Source organism: Salpingoeca rosetta, assembly GCF_000188695.1.
Source record: "Salpingoeca rosetta unplaced genomic scaffold supercont1.15, whole genome shotgun sequence".
In the NCBI taxonomy this organism is placed as follows: domain Eukaryota; class Choanoflagellata; order Craspedida; family Salpingoecidae; genus Salpingoeca; species Salpingoeca rosetta.
In genome coordinates this window covers 952,635-977,556 of record NW_004754919.1, presented here as the reverse complement: position 1 = coordinate 977,556, position 24,922 = coordinate 952,635, and the positions used below count along the sequence as shown (strand labels likewise).

General features: G+C 55.8%; 8 protein-coding genes across 8 annotated transcripts in view; 3 read left to right on the top strand and 5 right to left on the bottom strand.

Annotated features, from left to right (window-relative positions):
• PTSG_06015 (uncharacterized protein) overlaps window positions 1–1,675 on the bottom strand; it is a gene marked incomplete at both ends in the record, with an annotated part of 4,078 nt that extends 2,403 nt beyond the window's left edge. The window contains 3 exons of the mRNA XM_004992850.1: window positions 220–305; window positions 481–564; window positions 859–1,675. Of these exons, the coding sequence (XP_004992907.1) occupies window positions 220–305; window positions 481–564; window positions 859–1,675 (987 nt within the window). The remainder of the gene's footprint in view (window positions 1–219; window positions 306–480; window positions 565–858) is intronic.
• Window positions 1,676–2,303: 628 nt separating this feature from the next.
• Window positions 2,304–4,328, bottom strand: PTSG_06014 (uncharacterized protein; the record flags this gene model as incomplete). Its single annotated transcript, XM_004992849.1, has 5 exons — window positions 2,304–2,489; window positions 2,614–2,654; window positions 2,903–3,635; window positions 3,957–4,049; window positions 4,284–4,328. 5 exons carry the CDS (start codon window positions 4,326–4,328, stop codon window positions 2,304–2,306), a joined length of 1,098 nt encoding a protein of 365 aa, XP_004992906.1.
• Window positions 4,329–5,019: 691 nt separating this feature from the next.
• On the top strand, window positions 5,020–9,382 carry PTSG_06013 (TKL protein kinase). The gene is made up of 3 exons (XM_004992848.1): window positions 5,020–8,138; window positions 8,438–8,862; window positions 9,163–9,382. Exons 1-3 carry the CDS (start codon window positions 5,092–5,094, stop codon window positions 9,267–9,269), a joined length of 3,579 nt encoding a protein of 1,192 aa, XP_004992905.1. The 5' UTR covers window positions 5,020–5,091; the 3' UTR covers window positions 9,270–9,382.
• A 74-nt stretch (window positions 9,383–9,456) lies between these two features.
• On the top strand, window positions 9,457–14,656 carry PTSG_06012 (TKL protein kinase). Its single transcript, XM_004992847.1, has 3 exons — window positions 9,457–13,503; window positions 13,703–14,148; window positions 14,402–14,656. Exons 1-3 carry the CDS (start codon window positions 9,758–9,760, stop codon window positions 14,503–14,505), a joined length of 4,296 nt encoding a protein of 1,431 aa, XP_004992904.1. The 5' UTR covers window positions 9,457–9,757; the 3' UTR covers window positions 14,506–14,656.
• A 370-nt stretch (window positions 14,657–15,026) lies between these two features.
• On the bottom strand, window positions 15,027–18,398 carry PTSG_06011 (uncharacterized protein). The gene is made up of 10 exons (XM_004992846.1): window positions 18,205–18,398; window positions 17,786–17,944; window positions 17,417–17,520; window positions 16,945–17,009; window positions 16,602–16,712; window positions 16,338–16,385; window positions 16,152–16,214; window positions 15,704–15,789; window positions 15,441–15,528; window positions 15,027–15,173 (listed from the first exon to the last, which is right to left on the bottom strand). Exons 1-10 carry the CDS (start codon window positions 18,330–18,332, stop codon window positions 15,147–15,149), a joined length of 879 nt encoding a protein of 292 aa, XP_004992903.1. The 5' UTR covers window positions 18,333–18,398; the 3' UTR covers window positions 15,027–15,146.
• Window positions 18,399–18,523: 125 nt separating this feature from the next.
• Window positions 18,524–19,167, top strand: PTSG_06010 (uncharacterized protein; the record flags this gene model as incomplete). The annotated part of the gene is made up of 3 exons (XM_004992845.1): window positions 18,524–18,584; window positions 18,852–18,944; window positions 19,145–19,167. 3 exons carry the CDS (start codon window positions 18,524–18,526, stop codon window positions 19,165–19,167), a joined length of 177 nt encoding a protein of 58 aa, XP_004992902.1.
• A 155-nt stretch (window positions 19,168–19,322) lies between these two features.
• Window positions 19,323–23,261, bottom strand: PTSG_06009 (septin). Its single transcript, XM_004992844.1, has 12 exons — window positions 23,162–23,261; window positions 22,781–22,895; window positions 22,262–22,506; window positions 21,939–22,073; window positions 21,656–21,727; window positions 21,338–21,400; window positions 21,006–21,096; window positions 20,778–20,829; window positions 20,496–20,645; window positions 20,162–20,252; window positions 19,865–19,978; window positions 19,323–19,654 (listed from the first exon to the last, which is right to left on the bottom strand). Exons 1-12 carry the CDS (start codon window positions 23,180–23,182, stop codon window positions 19,541–19,543), a joined length of 1,263 nt encoding a protein of 420 aa, XP_004992901.1. The 5' UTR covers window positions 23,183–23,261; the 3' UTR covers window positions 19,323–19,540.
• Window positions 23,262–23,400: 139 nt separating this feature from the next.
• The window catches only part of PTSG_06008 (myosin heavy chain), a 7,694-nt gene continuing 6,172 nt past the window's right edge, over window positions 23,401–24,922 (bottom strand). Inside the window, exons 14-17 of the mRNA XM_004992843.1 lie at window position 24,922; window positions 24,435–24,623; window positions 24,148–24,236; window positions 23,401–23,926 (exon numbers count right to left, since the gene is read on the bottom strand). The exon at window position 24,922 is cut by the window's right edge and continues 282 nt beyond it. Of these exons, the coding sequence (XP_004992900.1) occupies window positions 23,778–23,926; window positions 24,148–24,236; window positions 24,435–24,623; window position 24,922 (428 nt within the window). The 3' untranslated portion in view covers window positions 23,401–23,777. The remainder of the gene's footprint in view (window positions 23,927–24,147; window positions 24,237–24,434; window positions 24,624–24,921) is intronic.

Sequence of the window (24,922 nt, the reverse complement as noted above, 5' to 3'; positions counted from 1 at the left end):
AGACACACACACACACACACACACACACGCACACACACACACACACACACACACACACACACACACACAGATAACGCGCCATAAAGGGTACATGTGCGTGTATGTGCGTGTGTGTGTGCAAAGTAGAAAGAAAGAAAGAGAGAGAGAGAGAGAAAGAAAGAAAGAAAGAAAGCTCACAGAAAGAGGTCACAGTCATGTACACATACAAATCTTCCGCACCAGGAATGAGAGGCAGACTTCGCGTTGGCGCCTGCCATGCATTGCCGCATGCTCGGGCTTTTCCTTGAGGATCCACGAGTAGTCGCCTGGTGGAAGATGATGGATGGCGGGACACCAGTCGGGTTACGAGACAGGCAACAGCATGGTAGCTCAACGGAGCATGCGAGCATTCACACACGCACACATGCACACGAACGCACCACGCGGGCACACACACACACACACATGCACACACATGCACACACACTAACATGTGCATACCAAGTGGGAGCTGCCTGACTTCGCATTGGATGCCTTGCTCCGCGAGAGAGCTGTGCATGATGGCGCCACGATCCTTCTTGCGGACTGCACGTCAGGACAGGCACGAGAACAAGAACAGCAACAACAGCACCACCACCACGAGGTTGTGAGAATGAAGAAAGCAACAGCAGCGTGAGAGCCACAGCGCAACTCCGCTGTCGACACTTTCTGCTTGCCTCGATGCATTGCTTGTGCGGTCACACTTTACCAGCGCTGTCGCGCTTGTTGTTACCATTCACCTTCACCATCACCATCATCATCACCATCACAACCATTCGCCATCATCACCATCACAACCATTCACCATCACCATCATCAACGGCAACGTATGGACTGCACCTTGGTTCTCGCGGTTGTCAATGAGCAGCACGACCTCGTACGTGTCCGGCGCCATTGTGTAGTCCCTCGTTGCCCTTTGCGCCATCGCCGCTCCAATCGACTCCCGCGCAGCACTCGCTGCTGTTGCTGTGCCGGTTGGCGTATGGGGTAAGGTATTATGTTTGGCAGCAGAGGTGTGTTTAGGTGGCTGAGCTCTGCTGTTGTCGTTGCGACGATGCTGTTCCGCTGTGGTCCAGTCATCATCACGTTCCTGCTTCACATCCATTGGCACCGCCACACCGCGACCGTCGCCATCACCATCCTCGCCAGCATCAAATGCACCACCATACAGCATCGGCCGAAGACCAGAACCACCGTGGCCATCATCATACCAGCTGTCATCAAAAGCAGCGCCGCCACCAAGACCAAAACCGCTGCTACCATTACCATCATCATTGTTGTCGTCATCATCGTCGTCCAGAATGACAAGCGTCTCTGCCTCTGGGGCGCGTGTTCCTGCTGCTGCCGGCTGCTGCTGTCTCTGTTGCTGGCGGTGGCTTGATCGCCGATGTGTACTGAATGATGACGACAGCGATGCTGACGCTGACGATGATCCCCGTGATGCTGGTGCTGCTGCTGTTGCCGTTGCTGATGACGGTGTTCTTGGTGTTGTTGCTGTTACTGTTCTTGATGTTGTTGCTGTTACTGTTGTTGCTGTTGGTGCTGTTTCTGTTGTTGCTGATGACGTTGCTGCTGATGCTGCTGCTGAGGGTGCTGTATTTGGTGCTGATGCTCGTGCGGTTGTAAAAGAAGATGGTATGGACGCTGCCATCCCCATTGATGAAAGCAGTTCAATCGCAACAGATGCCGGTGTGCACTTTGCCGGCTGTTTGCGCCCGCCTCTCGCCGCTATCGCTGCCCCTTTTGCCGCAAGCGTCGTCCCCCAAGATGTTGCTGATTGCTGTACTGACGGTGACGTGTTCACCGGGCGCGCTGCTGTTGTTGCTGCTGTAGCTGTGACTGCTGTTGTTGCCGCTGCTGCTGTTGTTGCTGCTGACGTTGGTTCTGATCGCCTCTTGCGCCCTCGTCTTCCTACCTGCGATGCATTGCTGTTGCTGCTGCTGCCCTTCCTCCCTCTCCCCCTCGTGCTATTCGTGGGTGGAAGTGTTCCCATAGGCGATGGCGGTGACGGCGGTAGTGCGGCCGTCACGTGGGGAGACGTGGGCGTGGGCGTGATTGACTGATGCTGCTCCCCCTCTCGCTGCTGAAGCGTCTCCGCAATGTCCCAGCCTGCCCCTGTCAACGTGTACCTGGAGTGAAGCGCACGAGGTGGTGATTGATTGGTTGGTGAATAAAAGCGCACTCTCGTATGCAAGCACGTTGATGAGCGGGCCATACTAAAGGAAGCACACCACAGCGCAGCGCCCAAGACACCTACTGGCTCGTTTGTTCACTCTCTGGCGCACTCACTTTGCTGGGTTGCTGTACTTTGCTACCCAACCCTTGCGAACCATCTGTGAAACACAGGACCATGCAGTGTAGTAACCCGTGTTGCCCTCTGCACGCGTGTAGGACGTGTTGCAGAATGGCTGTGCCGCGGATTGAAGCTCCTTCTTCAACAAGTACGATCCACGCGCTGCAAACTCGTCCGACTGCAACAGTGTGTGTGTGTGTGTGTGTGTGTGTGTGTGTGTGTGAATGTGAATGTAAATCAAATGATCAAAGAGACATTCCGGTAAATCTCATGTGTCGACACAAACAGCAACAGTTGCTCACCTCGCGAGCCTTGAGAAACGCCATGAAAATGCCGTATGCGCCTAGTGGTGACGATCGCAGAACGGCTGTGAGATGCTGCTGAATGTTCACGCACGTTCGCCATCACATCGCCATCACATCGCCACACAGAGAAGCACGCAGATACGAAAGACAATTCAAACAGGCATGCGCACACAAACACTCACACACACACACACACACACACACACACACACACACACACACACATACACACACACACACACACACACACACACACATACGCACGCAAACACAGGCACACACGCACCTGATCCTTGTGCAGGAAGCCGCGGACCAGACGTGCGAGATTTCTTTGCTGGCGTTTTTGCCTTTGGCGGCCGCCGCTTCCCCGTAGAACGAGGCGGTGACAAGGGAAAGTCGTAGTCGTTCGCTGGCCCTGCCGCTGTCGTCGGCCGCCGCGTGCTCACAGGGGACGAAGCAACTTTTGAGCTCATGCCACCAGTGGTGGCGCTCCCGCTCCCGCTGCTGAAGGTGCGTGCGATGCGTGAAGCATGTGCGGTGTGTTCTGGGGTGCTCACGCTCCCCGCTGTGTGTGAGCGAGAGGGGACGGAAACGCTGCCACGTGCAACAACGAAGCGGGACGGCGTTCGCTCACGAGGGGTCACCCGTGATGATGGCGGCGTTGCTGGCACGGTGGGGCTCGCAGTGCTCATTCCAAGGCACGGAGGCAAATCGTCCTCATCATCATTATCAGCGCTGGCGGTGCTGCCGAAGTGGCTGTCGACATGGGTGCTCAGATAGCTGCGTGAGGGCTCCTCATCGTTGACAACAACTGCGATGCCGTCGCTGTCATTGTCGTCATCGCTGTCGTCACACAGCACAATCGGGGAGGAAGCGCTGGAGGGTGCGCTGTGCTTGGCTGGAGGTGCTGGCAGCGACGTGTTTCGTGACACTACATTCGCAGCAGGAGTGCTAACGGCTTCACCTTCCAGCTTTGTTTTCAAGAAGGACAATATGAAAGGCCCGACGCCTTTCACGGCCTGGTCAACACCGCAGCGCATGTGTGTGAGTGTGTGAGAATGTATGTGGCGTGAGAATGTATGTGGCGTGAGAATGTGCGTGGCGTGAGAATGTGCGTGGCGTGAGAATGTGCGTGGCGTGAGAATGTGCGTGGCGTGAGAATGTGCGTGGCGTGAGAATGTGAGTACATGTGTGTGTGTTTGTGTGTGTGTGTGTGCGTGTGTATGCATGCGTGTGCGTGTGCGTGTGCGTGTGTGAGTGGGCGTGGCGATGTGTAAAGCGCACAAGCACCTACAGCATTCCCCCGCTCACGGCAAAACCCATGCACGGAAACATCGCACCTTGAGATCGTCTGCATGTGTGATTGGCTGTTTCCACGCCTGGATCGCTCGCGCCGCACGACGATAGCTGTGTCGGATCGGCTCGCTTCCGGCCTGTGTTCGGCATGTGCCATGAGTTCCTCGAAGTGTACACACAATTGAGGAGACGAGCACACACACACGCACACACACATGCACGAACGACGCAAGCACACACACAGGCGAGCAAACACGCACACACACTCGAACACACTCACTCGCACACTCACTCACGCGAACACACTCACTCGAACACACTCACTCGCACACTCACTTACGCGAACACACTCAAACAAAACACACACGCACCGATCTGGACGCGGTCAGCAGCCACTTGGCGCACAACTCGTTCATCAGCGTTACCGCGTCTCCGAAATTTGACTATATCACCATCAAATCCTCAGTAACCATCATCCTCACAAGGAAGGAGCAAACGCATGCGCATTCACAGCACGTTGCACCCCGAACCCACACCACACATCTCCCAGTCTCTCATCCCCCCTTCACCCCGATGGGAGTGTGTGGCAGCAGTGGGCACGGGCTCACGATGCCCCTTAAGTGCTTGTTGCTGTCATCAGTCTGGCTTCTCGTCCTGGCAGCTCCCCTGACCGTCACGGACGCTTCAGCAATCAACGGCGACTTGGACACGCACACCTTCGCCAAGAAGAAGACTGGCGCACGCTCTCCTCCTTTGTCGCCTTCGAATCCGCACACCACCTGCAGCCCTAACGCCGCATTGGCATGCTTGGGCATCAGCGCACGTGAACACAACAAGCTGTGTGGTCAAGCAAAAGTTGCATTGGTGAGGGCACAGGATGACACACCTGAGGCTCAAGCACTCCTTACCATCGTCGCACACTTCTGCAGCGTGGCACACCAAGGCGCCAGACACATCAAGGAAGCCGCTCTCCTAACAAGCACAACGACACCAACACCCCAGCCCACTCCTGATCGGAAACGACGCCCAGTTGCCGTTAATCGCCACTCCGACTCCGACCTACCACCACCACCACCACCATCATCATCATCATCAGCAGCATCATCATCATCATCATCATCATCATCATCAGCATCATCATCATCACACACTTCAAACGCGCGCAACCATACGCACCCAATGCAATCGCGCGTGCGGCGAGAAGACCCATTTGATCCTGAGAACCCAACATGCACACTATCAAGCATCCTCAAGCGCAACTGCAGCTATCCTCCTTCCACGTTGCCCACAGCCACCCTGGAGATTGTGTTTGACACCTCCTTGGAGGAGGGCCCGCTGGTGACAGACGCGCGAGAGAACAAGGGCGCCGATGACGTTGCAGCCGCCTCACAGTACCTTCAAGCTCAGACAGCCACGTGGCGCCCGCGCAACCTGCGCCTGTCCGGCGTGGTGCTCGAGGACGACCTGCGGTGGGTGCTGGACAGCGGAACGTGGGACCGAGCTGCTGAGCTGATCATCAACGGGATGGAGGTGCCCGCCCTTCACCTCAACATACTCAACCCCCTGCCTGTGCTGCAAGGGCTTCAGATCACCCATGGTCACGTCAATCGCGTGGCCCTGCGTCGCAACGCGAGCGAGCAGCCATTTCTTCGTGCAGCCTTTCTGCGAGAGCTGCGTCTCAACTTTCTCAGCATTCGACACATCAGCAGCGACGCATTTGCCGGCATGGAGCGTGTCGTCACCCTCGACCTCTACGCAAACCAGCTCACCACCATCACCAACACCACCCTGGCCAGCATGACGCAGCTCAGCATTCTGCTCCTTCGCCAGAACCACATCAGCAGCATCCACGACAACGCGTTTGCACAGCTCACGCTCCTGCGCACCCTTAACCTCGTTGAGAACGACCTCACACTTTTTCCCGCACGCGCCTTTGCAAATGGCCTTTCCAACCTGGTTGCCCTGCAACTCTGGAGCAACCCCATTGGCGCGCTTCCACCGCTCGCCCTCGCGCCCCTCGTCAACTTGCAGCGCATCTTCCTGGACAAGTGCGAGATTGGCCATGTCCCAGCGTCTGCCTTTCAACACAATACACGACTGACACACATCAACCTGAGCAGAAATAAACTTTCCAGCCTTCCGCCCGGAATATTTGCGTCGCTCACGCGGCTGGCGATCGTCCGACTGGAGGGCAACGCGCTGCGACGTGTCGACCGTGCGTGGTTTGCCGACGGTGCCCTGGCGTTGGAGCAGCTGACCGTGTTCCAGAACCAAATCACACACGTGGATGCTGAGCTGCTCCCAACCGCACCGGCGCTGGCAAGCCTGCAAGCACAGCACAACCTGCTCGACGCCACCATTTTGCATTCCATTCACGACCACCCGCGACTGGCAATCCTTGACCTTGCCTTCAACCGCATCTCCACCGTCCCTCATGGCACGCTCACCAACCTCACACAGCTCTTCTTGCTGAGCCTGAGCCACAATGGCCTCACCCGATTCCCCGCACGGTCGTTCCCGCAATTGGACGCGCTCCTATTGGACGGAAACCCGCTCACAACTGCACCGGCTGTGCGGGGCACCCAACACCTAGCTGAGCTCGCCATCACTGGCCACCGCATTGCCAAGATTGACATGACCCCACTCCTGCAGCTCACACGCCTGCATCGCCTGGACCTGGCTGCTGCAGCAACCCCACTGTCCCCGCCTCCTGTCGTGACGATCCGCAGCGAATCGGACCAGCTGCGCCCGTCAAGCCGGTTCCGTGCACTCGATGTCCTCAACATGGACGTGACGCAGCCGCTCTCTGCGCTCATCGCAAGCCACGCCGTCACGCTGGACGAGCTGTCCCTTGGCTGGAGTGGCATGGACGAGACCACTGTGGCCGTGGACGACATCTGTGCGCTGCTGTCCGACACAGTCTCGCGCTTTGAGCTGTCCAACACGGCATTCACGCACGTGCGCCTGTGCGATGGCGTCGCCTATGACGCCGTCTTCCTCCAAGACAACCTGCACCTGCAGAGCGTGAGCAGTGTCGGCGGCGTGCAGCAGCTCAACGTGTCCGGGTGTCCACGTCTGCAGCAGCTGCAGGTGCCGTCAGCAGAGGTGCTGGACATCAGTGGCACACGGGTGCCGCTGTTCCGTGGACTGTGCACGTCGCTTGGAACACGCACGGTTGTTGCACGCAACTGGCAGACTGGGGACTTGACAAACACAGCACGCTTGCGGCAGCTGCTATCCCAGTGCTTGGCGTTTGGGGGTGTGGATGTGCTGGACCTGAGCAACAATGCGCAGCTCAATCGACCCAGCGTCGTGAACAGCGTGGTTGCGAACGTTATCGTCTTGGGAGAGGACGAGACATACCTGGGCGATGACTTGGTGCCCCTTGCAGGCCGCTCCACCACTTCCTTTTTCCAGCTCGCCAACAACCCCATCGCGTGCCAGCTGCAGTTTGTAAACTTGCACACGCGCCAGTCGGCCGTGGTTCGTCAGGTCAGATTTCGACAGGTGGGCTACCTGTACACGTGCCAGTGTGCGCAAGGGTACGAGCATCGCGGTGGCCGCTGTCGTGTGATCGAGCGTGACAACACAGCAGCGGTGCTGGGCACGCTGGCAGGCTTGTTGGCGTTCCAGGGTATCCTGTTCGCCGCGTACCGCACATACACACGACAGCGACGCCTGCAGGCGGACAACGCGCTGAAGGAGCAGCTGCTGGTGGAGCGAGACGCGGAGGTGATGGCACTGAAGAAGGTGTGGGAGATCGAGTACGATGAGCTGAGGATGATCAAACGGGTTGCTGCGGGTGCGTTTGGCGTGGTGTTCAAGGCACAATGGGACACAGTCACAGTGGCAGTGAAGGTGCTGCAGCAAGGGGTGATGATGTTTGACGAGAGCACGGTGGTTGAGTTTGAGAAGGAGGTGGAGTTCTTGCAGCGGACACGGCATCCACACGTGGTGCGGTTCTTTGGGGCGGGCACCGATCCCAACGGCAGCCCGTTCCTTGTGCTGGAGTTTGTGGCGATGGGGTCGCTCAAGGACTTGTTGGGCAAGGACATGGCGCGGGTATTGCAGGAGGTTGCAGAGAGGAACAATGATGATGATGCTGAAGGAGAAGAGAGGGAGGAGAAGGCAGAAGGGATGGCGGGGGTGTGGGAGCTGAAGCTGCGGCTGTTGCGCGATGTTGCGAGTGGGATGGCCTTTATCCACAGTTTGGATCAAGTGCACAGGTGTGTGTGTGTGTGTGTGTGTGTGTGTGTGTGTGTGTGTGTGTGTGTGTGTGTGTGTGTGTGTGTGTGTGTGTGTGTGTATGTGTGTGTGTATATATATATATATATGTGTGTGCGTGTGTGTGTGGCGTTGGTCATTGTTGTGTAACTGCGGGTCGTCACCATCACTTAACACACACACATTCACACACACCATCACTGAACACACACACACACATTCACACACATTCGTAAACACACACACACACACATTCGTAAACACACACACACACATTCACACACACATGCATGCACTGCAGGGATCTGAAGAGCGGCAATGTGCTGGTGTCATCGCGACTGCGTGCCAAGATCACGGATTTCGGATCCATTCGCCAGTGCCTCGCGGGTGGCACCGCAAACGTGCCAGCCACTCCAGCTGCACGTGCTGGTGACCTGACGTACTCGCAGGCGGCGGGCACCGCGACGATGAACCCGAGCATGACAATGACGGCGGGTGTGGGGACGCCGCTGTACATGGCGCCGGAGGTGCTGTTGGGCGACAAGTACAACGCCAAGGCAGACGTGTTCAGCTTTGGGGTGCTGATGTGGGAGGTGGCGACACAGCGTGTGCCTGACTTGATTGAGCAGGAGAAAGGGAGCAACTTCCGTGGTCCCATGCTTGCCACTCTGAGCCAGCTGCTGCAGGAAGGGAGGCGCTTGCGGTTCGAAGATGGCGATGAGGAGGGTGAGTTCTGTATGTGTGCACGTGTGTGTATGTGTGTTGTGTGCGTATGCGTGTGTATGTGTGTGTGTGTGTCCGGTGTGCGCATACCTGTGTACTGTGTACGTGCGTGTGCAGTGTGCGCATGCCTGTGTATGTGTGTACATCTGTGTATCTTGGTTCACAATTGCGCATCTGTGTCTTGGTTGTTTGTTCAACTGTGTGCTGTCTGCTGCGTTGTACTGTGGCACTGCTGTGTTGGGGAACTCACGTGCGACTCATCTGTGGTTGACGACAACCAACACGGCATGTGCGTGCATGCAGTGCGTGACTGGTTTGTGCAGTTGACTCTCAAGTGTGTGGGCAACAACCCATGGGAACGGCCGTCGTTTCAAGAGTTGGAGATGAAGATGCATGTGAACAAGGGATGAGATTAGTGGCAGAACGTGTTTTGCCGTGGTTGTGATGCTTGTGCGTGTGTGTTTGCCTCTCTGCAAGCGACAGAGAGAGAGAGAGAGAGAGAGAGAGAGAGAGAGAGAGAGAGAGAGAGTGTGTGTGTGTGTGTGTGTGTGTGTGTGTGTGTGTGTGTGTGTGTGTGTGTGTGTGTGTGTGTGTGCAGCGTGACACAACGTTTGTTCGCTGTTGGTTGTGTTCTGCAATTTGCAATATCAACCGTCAAATTTCGTTTGGAGTTGTTGTTTGGAGCCTTTGTTTGAGCCATTGTGCTGCTCCTCTCCTTGTTGTCTACCTTCCATATCCGCCCATCTGCCTCCGCACATCGCGTCTCTTGCATACCACTACCAAGCCAGCAGCTCTTGAGCGCCCTCCTCCCCCCCCCATCATACTGCCCACAACAAGACAGCGACAACGAAAGCACAACCTCCACGCCTTTCACCCTCACTCATAGATACGAGGCGTCATGAGAAGGCACCTCCACGCATGTCCACTTGTCCTCCTAATCTTCGTCTTGTTTGTCCTCGCCTTGATCGGCTCCGGGGAGCTGCTTGCAGGCAAGGTCGAATCAATTCGCGCCCAAAGACAACACACGCTCAATGGTGCTTCCCACAGCAAAACAAGAAACACCACCGCAAGCAGTCACACCCTCGCCAGCCGTTGCCGACAGGCACAGGCGGAGGTGGCCCGTCTGCATCAGCTGCTGCACACGCTGCAAGAACTTGAAACACGGCCGAGGACACAAGAGCCGACTGAGCAGGAGCGTGGGCAAATGAACAACACGCTTGACATGGACTTTGTCACGACTCACCGCGAGACAAATACGACTTCAAAAGGCCACACACAGCACACAACACGCATACCCACGCCCTCGTTCGATGATGACACCACCCTCAAGCGCTTGGGGTTTCCTGCCCTCGACGACATACTTGCTGCCGCGTGCCCCGACCTCTTTGCCTCTTCGTCAGCCAACGACTCCGGCAACGACGGCAGCGACAGCGGTTTGCGATCCCGCCAACGAGCACGAACGTCAACACCACGATCTGATAGTGTTAACGACAGCAGCCGTGTCACGTTCGCATCCACGCATGCGCACAAGAGCGAGACGCCTATGTCCTCTGGCCTACCAAGAGTGTCAAGGCCCAGACGCGACAGTGAAAACACGCTTGGTACTGATGATATAGTCATCGATGAGGTGCCTTGTCGGCTGTCAACCCTCATCACCGAGGGTACTTGCCCACGACCAGTCCACACCCTCCCTCCTGGCTCACCCCTCTCGCTCCTCGTCGACGTGAACATGTTTGTGAACATGACAAACGCCACGCGGGCAAGCGCAGCTGCTGGACTTTTGCAGCTCTCGCTCACGGTGCGACCACGCACCTTCACCGTGCACGGCGCCAACTTCACCTTGGGCACCTTGTCCTGGGTATTGGAGAACGCCAACTGGGAGAGCGTCAGCACCATAAACGTTCGCGGTGTGGTCACCAACCATCTGCACCTCAGCATCTTCAACCCACTCAGCAATGTGACCACCATCGCTTTCGCCAACAGCACGATCGTCCACCTCTCGCAACGCGGTCCAAACGGCAACACCCACCCGCCCTTGGCTCGCGCGGCTCAGCTGACCCATCTTTTCCTCAACCACAGCCACATTGAGATTGTGCACCAAGGCACCTTCGCCGGCATGCAGTCGTTGGAGGTTCTCTCGTTTCACAGTAACCAGCTTACACACGTGGACAGCAGCCTGTTTGGGCATCTCCCCAGCATCCGCTTCCTCGATCTCGCCTTCAACAGCATCACCACAATCGCATCCAGGTCATTCAGCGCCCTGACCACGCTTGCATTCCTTGCGCTTCAGGGCAACGACGTGGAACAGCTGCCCGATGACATGTTCGTGGGCCTCTCACGCCTGCAACAGCTGAACATTGGTGGTCTACCACTCACCGAGCTTCACCCGCAACTCTTGGCGCCTTTACGGCAGCTGCGTTCCATCCGCATGCGTTTCCTGCAAGTCACCGCTCTCCCCGCCACCCTCTTCTCCAACAACCGCTTGCTTGAGACAGTCAACATGGAGCGCGGCCGCGTCCACACCGTCCCCGCCAACACATTCGCAGGCCTCAACAACCTCGACTTTCTCGAGCTGTCGCAGAACAACATCCCCTTCCTTGATGCGGCCTGGTTTGGTGCCGGCGCGCCCAACCTGACGAGACTCTGGCTTGTGCAGAATGAGCTGACCGACATCTCCCCTAATCTCCCGGCACTTCTGCCGCGGCTAGAAAGCCTGGGCCTGCAGCAGAACATGCTCAACAGCATCCCTGCCCAGGTGCTACGCGACCATGACAGCCTCCGCATCATCGACATCAGCAACAACAGGCTGCGCTCCCTTCCCGCCGGCAGTTTTGAGCGGCTGCCGCTGTTGAAGCACATCAGCCTCGCCAGCAACAGGTTAACCACCCTGCCGTCGTTCCCGCTCCTCCCCAACCTTCAATCCATCCGCCTCAACGACAACCGGCTCAGAGAACTGCCCGACCTGCTGCAGTTCCCAGCCCTGAGGGAACTCTACTTCAACAACCACCGTGTGTCACACCTCAACCTCAATGCCGTCGTGGACCTGACGGAGCTGTGGCGCCTGGAGGTTGCCGCCCACCCAGACATGCCGCCAGCCACGATCAAGGTCGCGCCAACTGTCGGCAACAAGTTGGCAACGCCGCTGCGCGTGCTGGATGTGCGCAACGTGGACGTGCGTGAGGTTACGCCCCTCTTCTTCGACAATGTGCGCGTGCATCTTGGTGCTTTCTACGCTGGCTGGCCGGGCATGGACGAGGCGACCGTGCGAATGGAGGACATTTGCCGCTTCCTGAAGCCGCTTGACACCACCTTGCAGCTGACCAACACCGGGTACAAGCACCTCAACCTGTGCCCCGACCACGTGTTTGACGTGCTACTGCTGCAGAACAACCCGAAGCTGGAGAGCCTGCGTGTGGCATCGCCCGTGTCGCAGTTCAACGTGTCAGGCTGCACCAATCTGCACGAGCTGGCACTGCCAACCGCGGACATTCTCGACATCAGCGGCACGCGCGTGCCCCCCGTGCGCTCGCTGTGTTCCCAGTGGGGCAGCGAGGTGGTGGTGGCGAGGAACTGGAAAAGTGACGCGCTCATAGCATCGCGCGAGCGTGTGCGTTCGATGTTGGAACGGTGCTTTGTGTACAGCAACGTGCTGCTGCTTGATCTCAGCGATAACTCATGGCTCGACAAACCCGGGCTGGTTGAGGACGCTACACTCGACCTGACCGTCCTCTCGAGCGACGAAGTGCTGACGCGGCAGTTTGTTGCGCTGGACAACAGGGCCAACATACCCATTGTGGAGTTGACGGGCACGCCCATCTCGTGCCAGCTCGAGCTCACGCATTTGAAAACGCGTTTGACCTCCAATCTCTTGCAGCAGGAGTATCGATTGGCGTACTACCACGCCTGCGACTGTGCACGCGGGTATGCCCGCAGCGGCGGCCGTTGCAAGCCCGTGACACGCGACATCACAGCAGCGGTGCTGGGCACGCTGGCGGGCGTGTTTGCGTTCCAGGGCCTCTTGTTTGCTGTGTACTGGACGTACAAGCGGCAGCGACGCCTGCAGACGGACAACGCGCTCAAGGAGCAGCTGCTGGTGGAGCGAGACGCGGAGGTGATGGCACTGAAGAAGGTGTGGGAGATCGAGTACGATGAGCTGAGGATGATCAAACGGGTTGCTGCGGGTGCGTGTGGCGTGGTATTCAAGGCACAGTGGGACACGGTGACGGTGGCAGTGAAGGTACTGCAGCAAGGGGTGATGATGTTTGACGAGAGCACGGTGGTTGAGTTTGAGAAGGAGGTGGAGTTCTTGCAGCGTACACGGCATCCACACGTGGTGCGGTTCTTTGGGGCGGGCACGGATCCCAACGGCAGCCCATTCCTTGTGCTGGAGTTTGTGGCGATGAGGTCGCTCAAGGATTTGCTGAGGAGGGATCTAGAGGACGTGTTGGTGAAGGAGAAGAACAATTGTGGGGAAGACAATGCAGATCAGGGTGTGACTGCATCTGATGTCTCGGAGGAGCTGACGCTCGTGAGTACAGCTGCTTGCGGTCTACCCGGCTCAAGCATCTGGGACTTGAGAGTTCGACTCTTACGTGACGTCACCAGCGGCATGGCCTTTATTCACAGCCTCGACCAGATGCACCGGTGGGAATGTGTGTGTGTGTGTGTGTGTGTGTGCGTGTGTGTGTGTGTGTGTGTGTGTGTGTGTGTGTGTGTGTGTGTGTGTTGCGTGCGTGTGTGTGTGCGTGTGTGTGCGTGGTCTGTCAGCATGTGCGTCTGTAACCGCCCGCCTTCTCCTTCTACTCACCCGCCACCATCCCACCTCCAAAATTAACACCAACAGCGATCTGAAGAGCGGCAACGTACTCGTGTCATCATCGCTTCGCGCCAAAATTACGGATTTTGGATCCATCCGCCAGTGCTTGACGCGTGATAGGAACCAACAACAGCAACAGGGCACGCGCCTCTCTTCCACTTCCAGTCGCCATGACGATCCCCAGTACAGCCCGCGCACTGGACAGCAAACGATGACGAGTGTGTCGCTAACAGCTGGTGTGGGCACGCCGCTGTACATGGCACCAGAGGCACTGACAGGCGACAAGTACAGCTTTGAAGCAGACGTGTTCAGCTTTGGCGTGCTGATGTGGGAGGTGGCCACACAGCGCGTGCCTGACCTGATTGAGCAAGAGCTTGGGGCAGAGTATACTGGGCCGATCCTCGCCACACTCAGCGGCTTGATGGCGGACGGGAAGCGTCTCAAGTTTGACGATGGCAAAGACCTCGACGATGGTGAGTTTTCTTTGTGTGTGTGTGTGTGTGTGTGTGTGTGTGTGTGTGTGTGTGTGTGTGTGTGTGTGTGTGTGTGTGTGTGTGTGTGTGTGTGTGTGTGTGTGTGTGTGTGTGTGCAGTGCGCATATGTGCAGTGTGTGTGCCTGCGTGTGTGTTTGTGGCGATGTCACTCGAATATGATGTCTACAAGCACCACGTTTCCCTTTCTCATACGTTCTACCTGCATGCATTGTACCATGTTACATGCACGCAGCAGCCCTTCCCGAGTGGTTCAAGGCATTGACATACGAGTGCATGGCGCAAAAGCCGGCCCAGCGGCCATCCTTCAGCGATTTGGAGCAGAAGCTGCAGCTCTGAACGCTTGTATGCATGTGTGTGCATATGTGTGTCAATGGCGATCTCGTGTTCGGCACTGGTGCCAGTGCCACTATTTCAGTTCATCATTAGTCATTGTGTTTGCGCGCACGATTCGTTTTTCACCTTGAGTTTCAACTTCATTCCTTCCAACCATCCTTGCCTGCATGTATGCTCCATCATCCATGGACACGTTCAATTCGTTTCGTTCATTAATCACAACACCAACAAGCTTGCATGCAGCTGAACAAGAGTTGTCAACAGTTCACAGTCAGCAGCAACACAAACCAAAGGCAATGGATGAGCAGCAGGTCAGCAGAGAACACACACGCGCGTGTATCGACAGGTGAAGGCAACGGCAGCATGGAGCGCAGTGCATGAAATTAAGGGCACACGCGATGATGATGATGATGATGATGATGATGATGATGATGATGATGATATGATGATGATGATGATGATGATGATGATGTGTTGTGCGTATGATGATGATGATGATGATGATGATGATGATGATGATGATGATGATGATGATGATGATGATGATAGTGGTGGTGATTGAGGACATGGGGAGAGGGAACAGGAAGCGATGGTGTAACACGTGCATGTAACGTGGGCATCAGTAGCGGGCGGTGCTGTTGGCATTATGATGTTAACGACTGGACAGCCTCCTGAAATGCACGAACGCGGGACATGGGCGGGCAAGTTGATGGAGGCGATCAGGGTCCGTTTGAAACAAGTGCTGAAAGCTGTCATAGGTGCAAAGGTGGAAGGTCGTAGCCACTTGCAGATACACAGACACAGACACTGACACACACAGACACACACAGACACAAGAGCACAGAAATACAAACACACACACATACACAAGAACACTGTAATACCAACACACATACACACATACACACAGCACAACACAACACAGCACCGCAGCGCACCAGCTTTGCCTGCAGGACCGCGACCCAGGCGTCGGCCTCGTCCTCCGTCGCCGCATACATCAGAAACTCGCGTGTCGGCATCTCAACACTGGTAGCGCCAAGTGAGGCGAGCAGTGGGTCGTATGCATGTGTGAAAGTGAGCGAGCGAGTGTTGGCGTGTGTGTATGTGTGTGTGTGTATGTGTGTGTGTGTGTGCGTGCTTTGCGAAGAACATGTACCAACCATAGCACACATCACAAGCAAGCAGCACGTTGACAACTGACCAGAATGCGTGAAACTTTCCCGGCACTTCTGTCCTCTCCACGCGTTTGCATTCACACAGGTCCAGCACCCGGATCGGTTGCGAGTCCTGCAGGCAATTGTGTGTGCGTGTGAGGGCGAGTGAGTGAGTGAGTGAGTGAGTGAGTGAGTGAGTGCGTGCGTGAGTGAGTGAGTGAGTGAGTGAGTGAGTGAGTGAGTGAGTGAGTGAGTGAGTGAGTGAGTGAGTGAGTGAGTGAGTGAGTGAGTGAGTGAGTGAGTGAAGGAGTGAGTGAGTGAGTGAGTGAAGGAGTGTGTGAGTGAGTGAGTGAAGGAGTCTCTGTCCCTGACTCTCTCTTGTATCTCAATTGAATACAAGGTAACACATGGACAACAGCAACATAGAACTTTACGCAAAGGATCCAGCGTGTGCAAGTATTGTGCCAACAACAGCACGCATGATAGCAAACTCACCCCGCGTTGGTTGTAGTAACGGAATTCGTTCTTTGTCACAGAAAACCATCGCACCTTCCATGTCTGCACACCCACACATATAAAGCAAGGTGAGCACAGGATGTGAGTGATTGAGTGCGTGCGTGTGTGTGTTTGTGTGTGCGTGCGTACGTGTGTGTGTGTGTGTGCATGCATGGGGGTTCTCACCTTTCGCACTTTGCCAAGTTTGGTCAAGTATCCTTCCTTCGATTCCGTCTGCGATTGGACATATATTCGTACACGTGTTGATGAGTTGTAAAAGGTGGGGGCGAAGCAGCACATTCGCACGCACACACGTACAGACACACACACACACACACACGGACACACACAGACACAGACACAGACACACGCACGCACACAGACACACAGACACACAGACACACACACACAGACACACGCGCACACACGGACAGACGCCGATAGACTCACGGAGGCGCGAAGGATCTGCATGCTGCGGCAGCGCTCGTCCTGTGGTTTCTTCTTCTTCTTCCGTCTCCTGGAGCTCTCCACCCCGCTGCCCCACTCCATCTGGGTTTGAACCTGGAGCACAAAGGCAGTGAATGCGCAGCGGAAGGGGGTGTTTACACGAGGGTACGCGAGGACATGCAAGTGTGTGTGTATGTGTATGTGTGTGTGAGTTTGTGTGTGGATAATGTGCGTGAGTGTGTGTGGATAATGTACGTAAGTGTGTGTGTGGATAATGTGTGTGCGCGTGTGTATTTGATCAACAGGTGGGTGGTTTGCGGCCCTGCGACACCCGTGACGCACGAACCTTGTCGTATAAATGCTTCTCGTACACCTCTCGCGGATACGGTGAGCCGAGCGTGATTTTGTTGCCTAGGAGGACGAAGAACAGTGTGAGCACGTCTGATGGACACAAGCGCAAGAAAATCACGCGCATACACAAGCATCTCACAGCACACCCACCCACACGCCCACCCACACGCACGCACGCACCCACACACCCACACCCACACCCACACCCACAGACACAGACACACACACACACGCACACACACACACGCACACACACACCACCACCAAGGATCTGGGAGTGGGAGAAACTGTCTTAGCAGAACTACTTCTACTCAGTACCCGTAAGAAATACTTTCTAGATTACCTACGTGCCACCACCACCACCACCACACACACACACACACACACACACACACACACACACCACACACACACCACCACCCCCCCACCCCCACCACACACACACACGAAAGACAAATGCAATGTACCGTTGCCGTCAAAGAAGCCTGGACATGCGAAAAAGTCTGCGAATGTCTGTACACTCGAGTACACAGATGGACCGATCTGAAATTCCTTGCCATTCCACGATACTCTGATTTCAATGGCACCCACATGTAGAATGAGGGAATGAACGGCATCTTTGGCCTCACACCCACACCCACGCACAGACATATAGATACAGACACATGACACCCACACCCACACACACACACACACACACAGACATATAGATACAGACACATGACACCCACCCACCCACACACACACATCTGCATGTACGCCCACGCTCGACGTGAATGAGTGAGTAGACCCAAACTCGCTCGCACTCCCCTCTCTCTCCCTTGTTGCAGACTCACAGGAAGTGCGAGACAGCGTGAAGGTTGCGAACGGAGAGGCAGAGAGTGCCTGTGCGTTCGCCTTCCTCTGAAGGGATCTCCCGCAACAAGTACATCCCAGGACCACCGTGCAGCAGTAACGTTTCCGCAGCGTGACGTGTCATGATGCCATGGAAGAAGCTGTGTGAGTGTGTGCGTAAGTCAGTGAGGGTGAGAGTAAGTGTGTGCGTATGTGCGAGTGAGTGTGCGTGCGTGCGTGTAAGTGTGTGTGTGTGCGTGCGAGTGAGAGTGAGAGTGAGTGAGAGTGAGAGTGAGAGTGTGAGGGAGTGAGGGAGTGAGTGAGTGTGTGTATGCGAGTGAGAGAATGTGTGAGTGGATGGAAAACAAGTGAACCAGTCAGTGATGTGTTTCTCTTCAACGATTGGGATCGCTTCACGAACCTGAACACCGTGAGCAGCTCTTGCCTCGGCAGCGTGTCCACATCCCTTGTTGCCTCGATCGTATCCACATCCGACGCAGAGCATCCCACCGTGGGGACGCTGCTGCCTTCATCTCCACCTTCATCCATCGTCTCTCTGCTTTGTGTGTTTCCTTTGCTCCAGCCGAGCGAGAGGACAACCCATAAGCCAAGCCGACGCCGAAAAATATAGGAAGATATCGCCATTCTTCACAACTGCACACACGACCACACCACCACCACACGAGACGAGACGACAGCGCATCTTCTGCCACCCTCGCGCCTCACTCACTCTCTCAATTATGGATCAGCAGCAGGACCTCCTTCCTGGCCAGCAGGTGGCCATGGAGTACATTTGCGGAAGTACGTGAGGCGTGTGTGTGTGGGTGTGTGTGCTTGTGTGTGTGTGTGTGTGTGTGTGTGCGCTTGTGTGTGTGTGCGCTTGTGTGTGTGCGTGTGTGTGCGTGCGCGCTTGTGTGTGTGTGTGTGTGTGTGTGTGTGTGCGTGTGTGTGTGTGTGTGTGTGTGTGTGTGTGTGTGTGTGTGTTTGGGTGTGGTGCTTTTTGTTTAATGCTCGCCTTGCCTCCAGCAGCTTGCGTTCACAAATTTGTCGCACGCGCTGTTGCGCCAGGCTGTGGACGTCGCACGCGCATCAGGCAGATGGACTCCCTTGCATGCACCAACTGCGGCCACCGCATCCTCTACAAGCCCCGCACAGCAAGGCGTAAGTGGTGCTGGTGCTGTGCTAGCAACGAGGTTTACCTGTTGTACAAAGAAAACACTACGCATGCCCAACGCGCAACCATCATGTTGCTTCTCTCGACCATACACACGCACTCACACGTGTTCACACACACACACACACACACACATACTCACAACCTGTTTTTGTTATCTGTTCCCCCCCCCCCTCAACATTAACAGCGGTGCAAGTCAACTGCAGATGAACACGGCTGGCGCACACCATTGCTCCCACTTTGTACACTTCCCTCTATTCAGCCTCGGTTTAAGTTTCGCGTGTGGTTTCTGTCATCGTGGACACGGTCGTCCTTGACGCCGTTGTAATTGCCTCTTTTTCACTTCTTTCTTGGCTTCCCCTTGCCTCGTTTTGCTCCCCTCATCGCGCGGTGCACTGTGCCATGTGACTGTATCACACTCAACATGAAGAGTAAAGCTCACACAGCAGCAACAACGAATGTGGCACCAAGCCAATATTACAACTCAAAAGCGAACACGAGTGAGGATGACAAAGACCCGCAGGGCAGGTGGGGGGGGGGGGAGGGAAGGGACATCAAGGAAGCACAATGCATGTGCCACCAGTCACTTGTGGCGGTGCTTGTCCTTCTTGTCCTTCTTCTTCGAGTCCTTGCTCATTTCCTCCTTGCGTCGCGCCTCGCACTCCGCCTGCCACGCAGCGCGGTCCCGCGCAAGCGCCTGCACGTGGTGTGAGTGAGTGTGTATGAGTGAGTGAGTGAGTGAGTGAGTGAGTGAGTGAGTGAGTGAGTGAGTGAGTGAGTGAGTGAGTGTGAGTGAGTGTGAGTGAGTGAGTGAGTGAGTGAGTGTGTGTGTGTGTGTGTTGTCTTGATGTAGCGAGGAGCAAAAAACACGCCACTCTCCAACACCACCATCCACATCACGCCTCACCTGGAGAGCGGCCTTGATCTTGGCCTCTTCGCTGCGGTGAATGTTGACGAGCTCATCGCGTTTCCCGCGCAATTCCTTCTCAATCTTGCGAATCTCCCCCTCCTTCTCGTTCACCTGATGGCACGGGTGATGGCGGTGTTGTTGCGGGTGAGCGGAGAGCGGCGGAGGATGGGACGAGGAGGAGAGCAAAAGGAAAACATCATCACACACACGCAAGGCAGAGGGGGCACAGACAGACAGGAAGGCACACCCACAAACACACACCACCACCGCCGCAGGCAGCACAGCACAGCCCACCTTCTGCATGAACTGTTCCTTGAGCTGCTGCTCCTTGCGGGCCATGAGCTCTTTGTACTGCCGCCGTTTCTGCTCATACACCTCCGTCAGCCTGCACTCGCACGCGTGCCACGTGGGGGGATGACACGGGAAGTGAGCGGAAGAGGTGAAGCCAAGGCAAAGTGCACACACAATAACACGCAAACACGCACACACACAGACACACACAGACACACAGACACACAGACACACACACACAAACACACACGCACACAAGCCAAACACGAAACACGAAACACGCAACACCATCACCCCCCCTTCCCATCTCTCCTCCACCGCATCTCTATCAACGCACGACTCCGGCACGTCCTCTGCGTCGCCGTCCGCCCCGCTGGTGGATGTGTGGCGGCCCGACGGCGCAAACCCGAGATCAACGAGCCGGCGCTGACGATAGCGCTCGTAAAACGTCGTGTGTGTCGACAGCCGCAGCACCTCAAGGTGTGTCCTGATGGTGGTGGTGATGGTGGTGGTGGTGTATGGTGAGTGAGTGAGTGATGAGAGGGATGGAGGCAAGGGCAAAAGCACATGTGTGAGGGGTCGGGATGCAATGCAAGCAGCACTGTGCACGCGAGCGTACCTGAGGAGGAGGTTGCGGAGACGAAGAAAGTCGCTGTGATCGTCGTTCTCAACTGTGTACATGTGTGTGTGTGTGTGCGCGCGCGCGTGCGTGCGTGTGTGTGTGCATGTGAGCGACCACGTCGCTGTTCAAACACACACACACACACACACACACACACACACACACACATCAGTTCGTGCAAAACCCTCTCCCCTGAAGCACCCCCAACGCAACACCCCAGCCCACCTTCGACGATGCCCCATGGGTATTGGCGGACACGAACGCTCTCGCCACCAATGACGACCTTCTCCTGACTGCCGACAACAGCCAGGGGGTACTGGTGTAGACGGAAGGGGGATGTGGTGGTGTTGGTTCGCGTGTGATGGTTGTGGCGCGGTGTGAGCGGCGTTTGACGCATCAACACGACGTGGGGGGAGTCCACACAAGCCCAGCAACCATGAAAGCACACACACACACACACACACACACACACACACACACACACACACACACACACAAAACACACACAAAACACACACACACACAAAACACACACACACACACACGGTCACCTTCACCTGGTTTGTGTCAACCTCTGGCTGGAACAGCTGCAAACCGTTGGCAGCAAACTCCTCACGAAGCTGAAGCCGGTATTGCGGGGGGGGGGGGCAAGAACGGCCAGATCAGAGTTGAAGGTGGTTGGATGGAGAAGTGAGCAGTGAAGAAGATGTGCACGGCCTTGTACGTGTTGGGCAGGGGGCCTGGACAACAACGACTACAGACACACACACAGACACACACACCCACACAGACAGACAGACACACACACACACACACACAAACATACACACCCACACACACACCCCCACACACATTAGCGCCATGACTGCGCGTACCGTTTGCTTGAAGCGCTCGAGCTCGGATTTGGTGATGGTGTCGGCCTTGGCGATGACAACAATCACATTGACCTGCACACCAGCCATGCAGCCATGCAACCAGCCACACAGCAGACCGGGCACACTGTGAGGCACATGCGATTGATCGCACACGACGCAGAGTCGGTGACGGCATCACCATCACCATCACAACAACAGCCACGACCACGACCTTCATCATTATCATGGTTATCATGGCCACGACGACGACGTTTCAACTGCTGGCGGTGAAGGGCACACGCACCTTGTCGCACAGCTTCTTGAGGGCAACGAGATCCATGGACTTGAGGCAGGTGCCCGTGGGAGAGACGAGGAACAGGCACGCGTGCACGCGGGTGTCCGTGTATGAATGCAGCTGTCGGTTCATCTTCAGCTCCTCCTGCAAGTCAGTCATGCAGTCATGCAGTGGTGCTCAGACGGTCAGTTCAACAGCACATCTTCACACCCAATGCACAAACTGCACACAGCACAAGTGCAAAACACACACACATATCCAGACACAGCATGAGCGTCTCACTGCGTGTGTGTGTGTGTGTGTGCGTGTGTGTGTGTGTGCGTCAATCTCACCTGCAGGTACTCCTCGAACTGGGCGTCGACGTAGTCGAGGAGAGGCTTGTAGGTGTCTGTGCGGTCAATCTGGTCGCCGTAACCGACGGAGCACGTGATGGTGAGCTGCAGGTCCACGCCGCCCTCGCTCACAACCTTGCAGCTGTGCTCGACGTGTGGCTCTTCATCGTGGTTGTGTGGCTTCTGCTCAAAGTCCGTGTCAAACAGGGAATCCAGCAGCGCAGACTTGCCGATGGCCGTCTCGCCTGAAAAGAGCAAGCGATCAATATGCGCGTGCATGTATGTGCGTGTATGCGCGTGCGTGCATGTATGTGTATGCACGTGCGTGCATGTATGTGTATGTGTGTGTATGTGTGTGAAGGAGTATGCAGTGTTGTGCTTGCATGATAAGACGATTGTGTAGACTCGTGAACGCAAACAACAAAAGCTTCCTCCCACATCTGTCCATGTCTTCACCCACCCCCACCCCCACCCCCACACATACACACACACACACACAGACAATAGGTTGTGGCGTACCGATGCAAGCAATGTTGAAGCGGAAGCCTCGCTGCTGTTCGCGGTTGACATACTGATCCGGCAAGGTGTCAAAGCCGACACGGGACGTTGCAGTCAAGCGACGCCCCGACGGGGCCTACGCACGACAAATAAAACCAGCATGCACACGAAAAAGTGTGAGTGAGTGAGTGAGTGAGTGAGTGAGTGAGTGAGTGAGTGAGTGAGTGAGTGAGTGAGTGAGTGAGTGAGTGAGTGAGTGAGTGAGTGAGTGAGTGAGTGAGTGAGTGAGTGAGTGAGTGAGTGAGTGTGTGTGTGTGTGTGAGTGAGTGGCTCAAACAACATAGCGCAAGCATACATCTGCAACCGAAACACACAACATACACACACACACACACAACTCACCAAGGTCCTCATCGTCGCCATCTTGGTCTTGTTGGCAGTTGTGTGTTTCGGTTGCACACAGGAGGCAAATTTGGGCTGGATAATTGTGCGAAAATACGACAACTCTTCCACAAGGACAGTGAGCGCTGGAGTGTGTGTACGTGCTGCCGATTTACATCCCTCGTCCCTGTTCCACTTGTCCCTTCTTGTCTTCCTTCTCCTCCTTCTTGCCTTGCTCACATTTTCAGTTTCACTTCCACTCTTCTCCACACCATCTGTTTATCGGAAACGAGGACACGATAGGTGACACCAAAAGCAACGGGAAAGGGCAGGCGAGCGAGGTGGAAGCGAGGCAGGCATGACACCGCCACGCCACGACCACCACAACCACCACAACCGCCATTTCCATCACGCGTAAAGCTAACACACAACCAAAGAGTCCAACCCCCAGACAAGCAAGCAAGGAAGGACGCGGAGGAAAAGAAGGCGAAGACAAAGGTGAACTCGAGGGGAAAAAAAAGACGAAGCAAAGGAGAAGAGAAACAAACCAAAACCAAGCACGCACGCACACTCACGCACACACACCAGACAAGATATCACCAAGAACGCTACCGCTCATGCAATCAGCAACCGTCGCTCAGCCGAGCATGTTGCGGTGCTTCTTGTCAACAAGTTCTGCGCGGTCATCCACATCGCCCTCCTGGCCGCACGGGTGCACGAGGCACACAGGGTCGCCAGAGACAATCTTGTGTGTATGGTGGTACTGCACCAGCTCATTGAGCGAGCCTGCGGCATGGATTTGGGGGGTTGTGTGTGTGTGTGTGTGTGTGTGTGTGTGTGTGTGTGTGTGTGTGTGTGTGTGTGTGTGTGTGTGTGTGTGTGTGTGTGTGTGATATTGTCGTGTGAGCATTGATGTGCAGACGCCATAAAAAATACAATGAACACAAATGCGCAGAAACACAGACACGGCCTCGGACCCAACTTTGTCGCCTTTCTGCCATACTGACCAAAGAGCTTGCGGTTTCCGACAACCTGGTACTGTCCATCTGGGGTCTGGTCAATCATGTAGTGCTTGATGCGCTGGCCATTCGCCACCCTGCAGCCATAACACAGCAAACGTGGGGGTGAGGGAGGGCGGTTGAGTGCGAATGGGTATGCTGTTCCCATCGCTCAAAACACACACACACACACACACACACACACACACACACACACACACACACACACACACACACACACACACACACACACACACACACACAGAGCACTACACAAAGCGGCAACGACACCGCACTTGTGGGAGAGTGAGTAGCCGAATCGGCTCTCGGAGACGCGAACGAGGAAGGTGCCTGGCTGCTTGTCCTGCAAGAGCTCCTCCGACTGCTTGCGGGTGATGACACCGTGGAACCACTCCTCAAAGGTGCCTGCAGACGACACACCGGCGCCCTTCTTCATCTCAACCTCCCGGAACCACTTGATCGACCTGCACACAAACAGGTGAAGCAGTGGACGAGTGAGAATGTGTGCATGCGCGCGTGTGTTTGCATACAGCGGTGATTGCATGACATTCAGAGCTTCTGAGTTGAACAAAACCAAAGAAAGGCGGCGCTACCACGCCGACAATTGACAACATCAACAACAACATAATCACACACGCACACACGCACGCACACACACACACACACGCACGCACACACACCCATACACAGACAGACAGACAGACAGACAGACACGCACACACACACACTCTCTCTCCACTCCTGCCGTTGCGCTGCACGTACT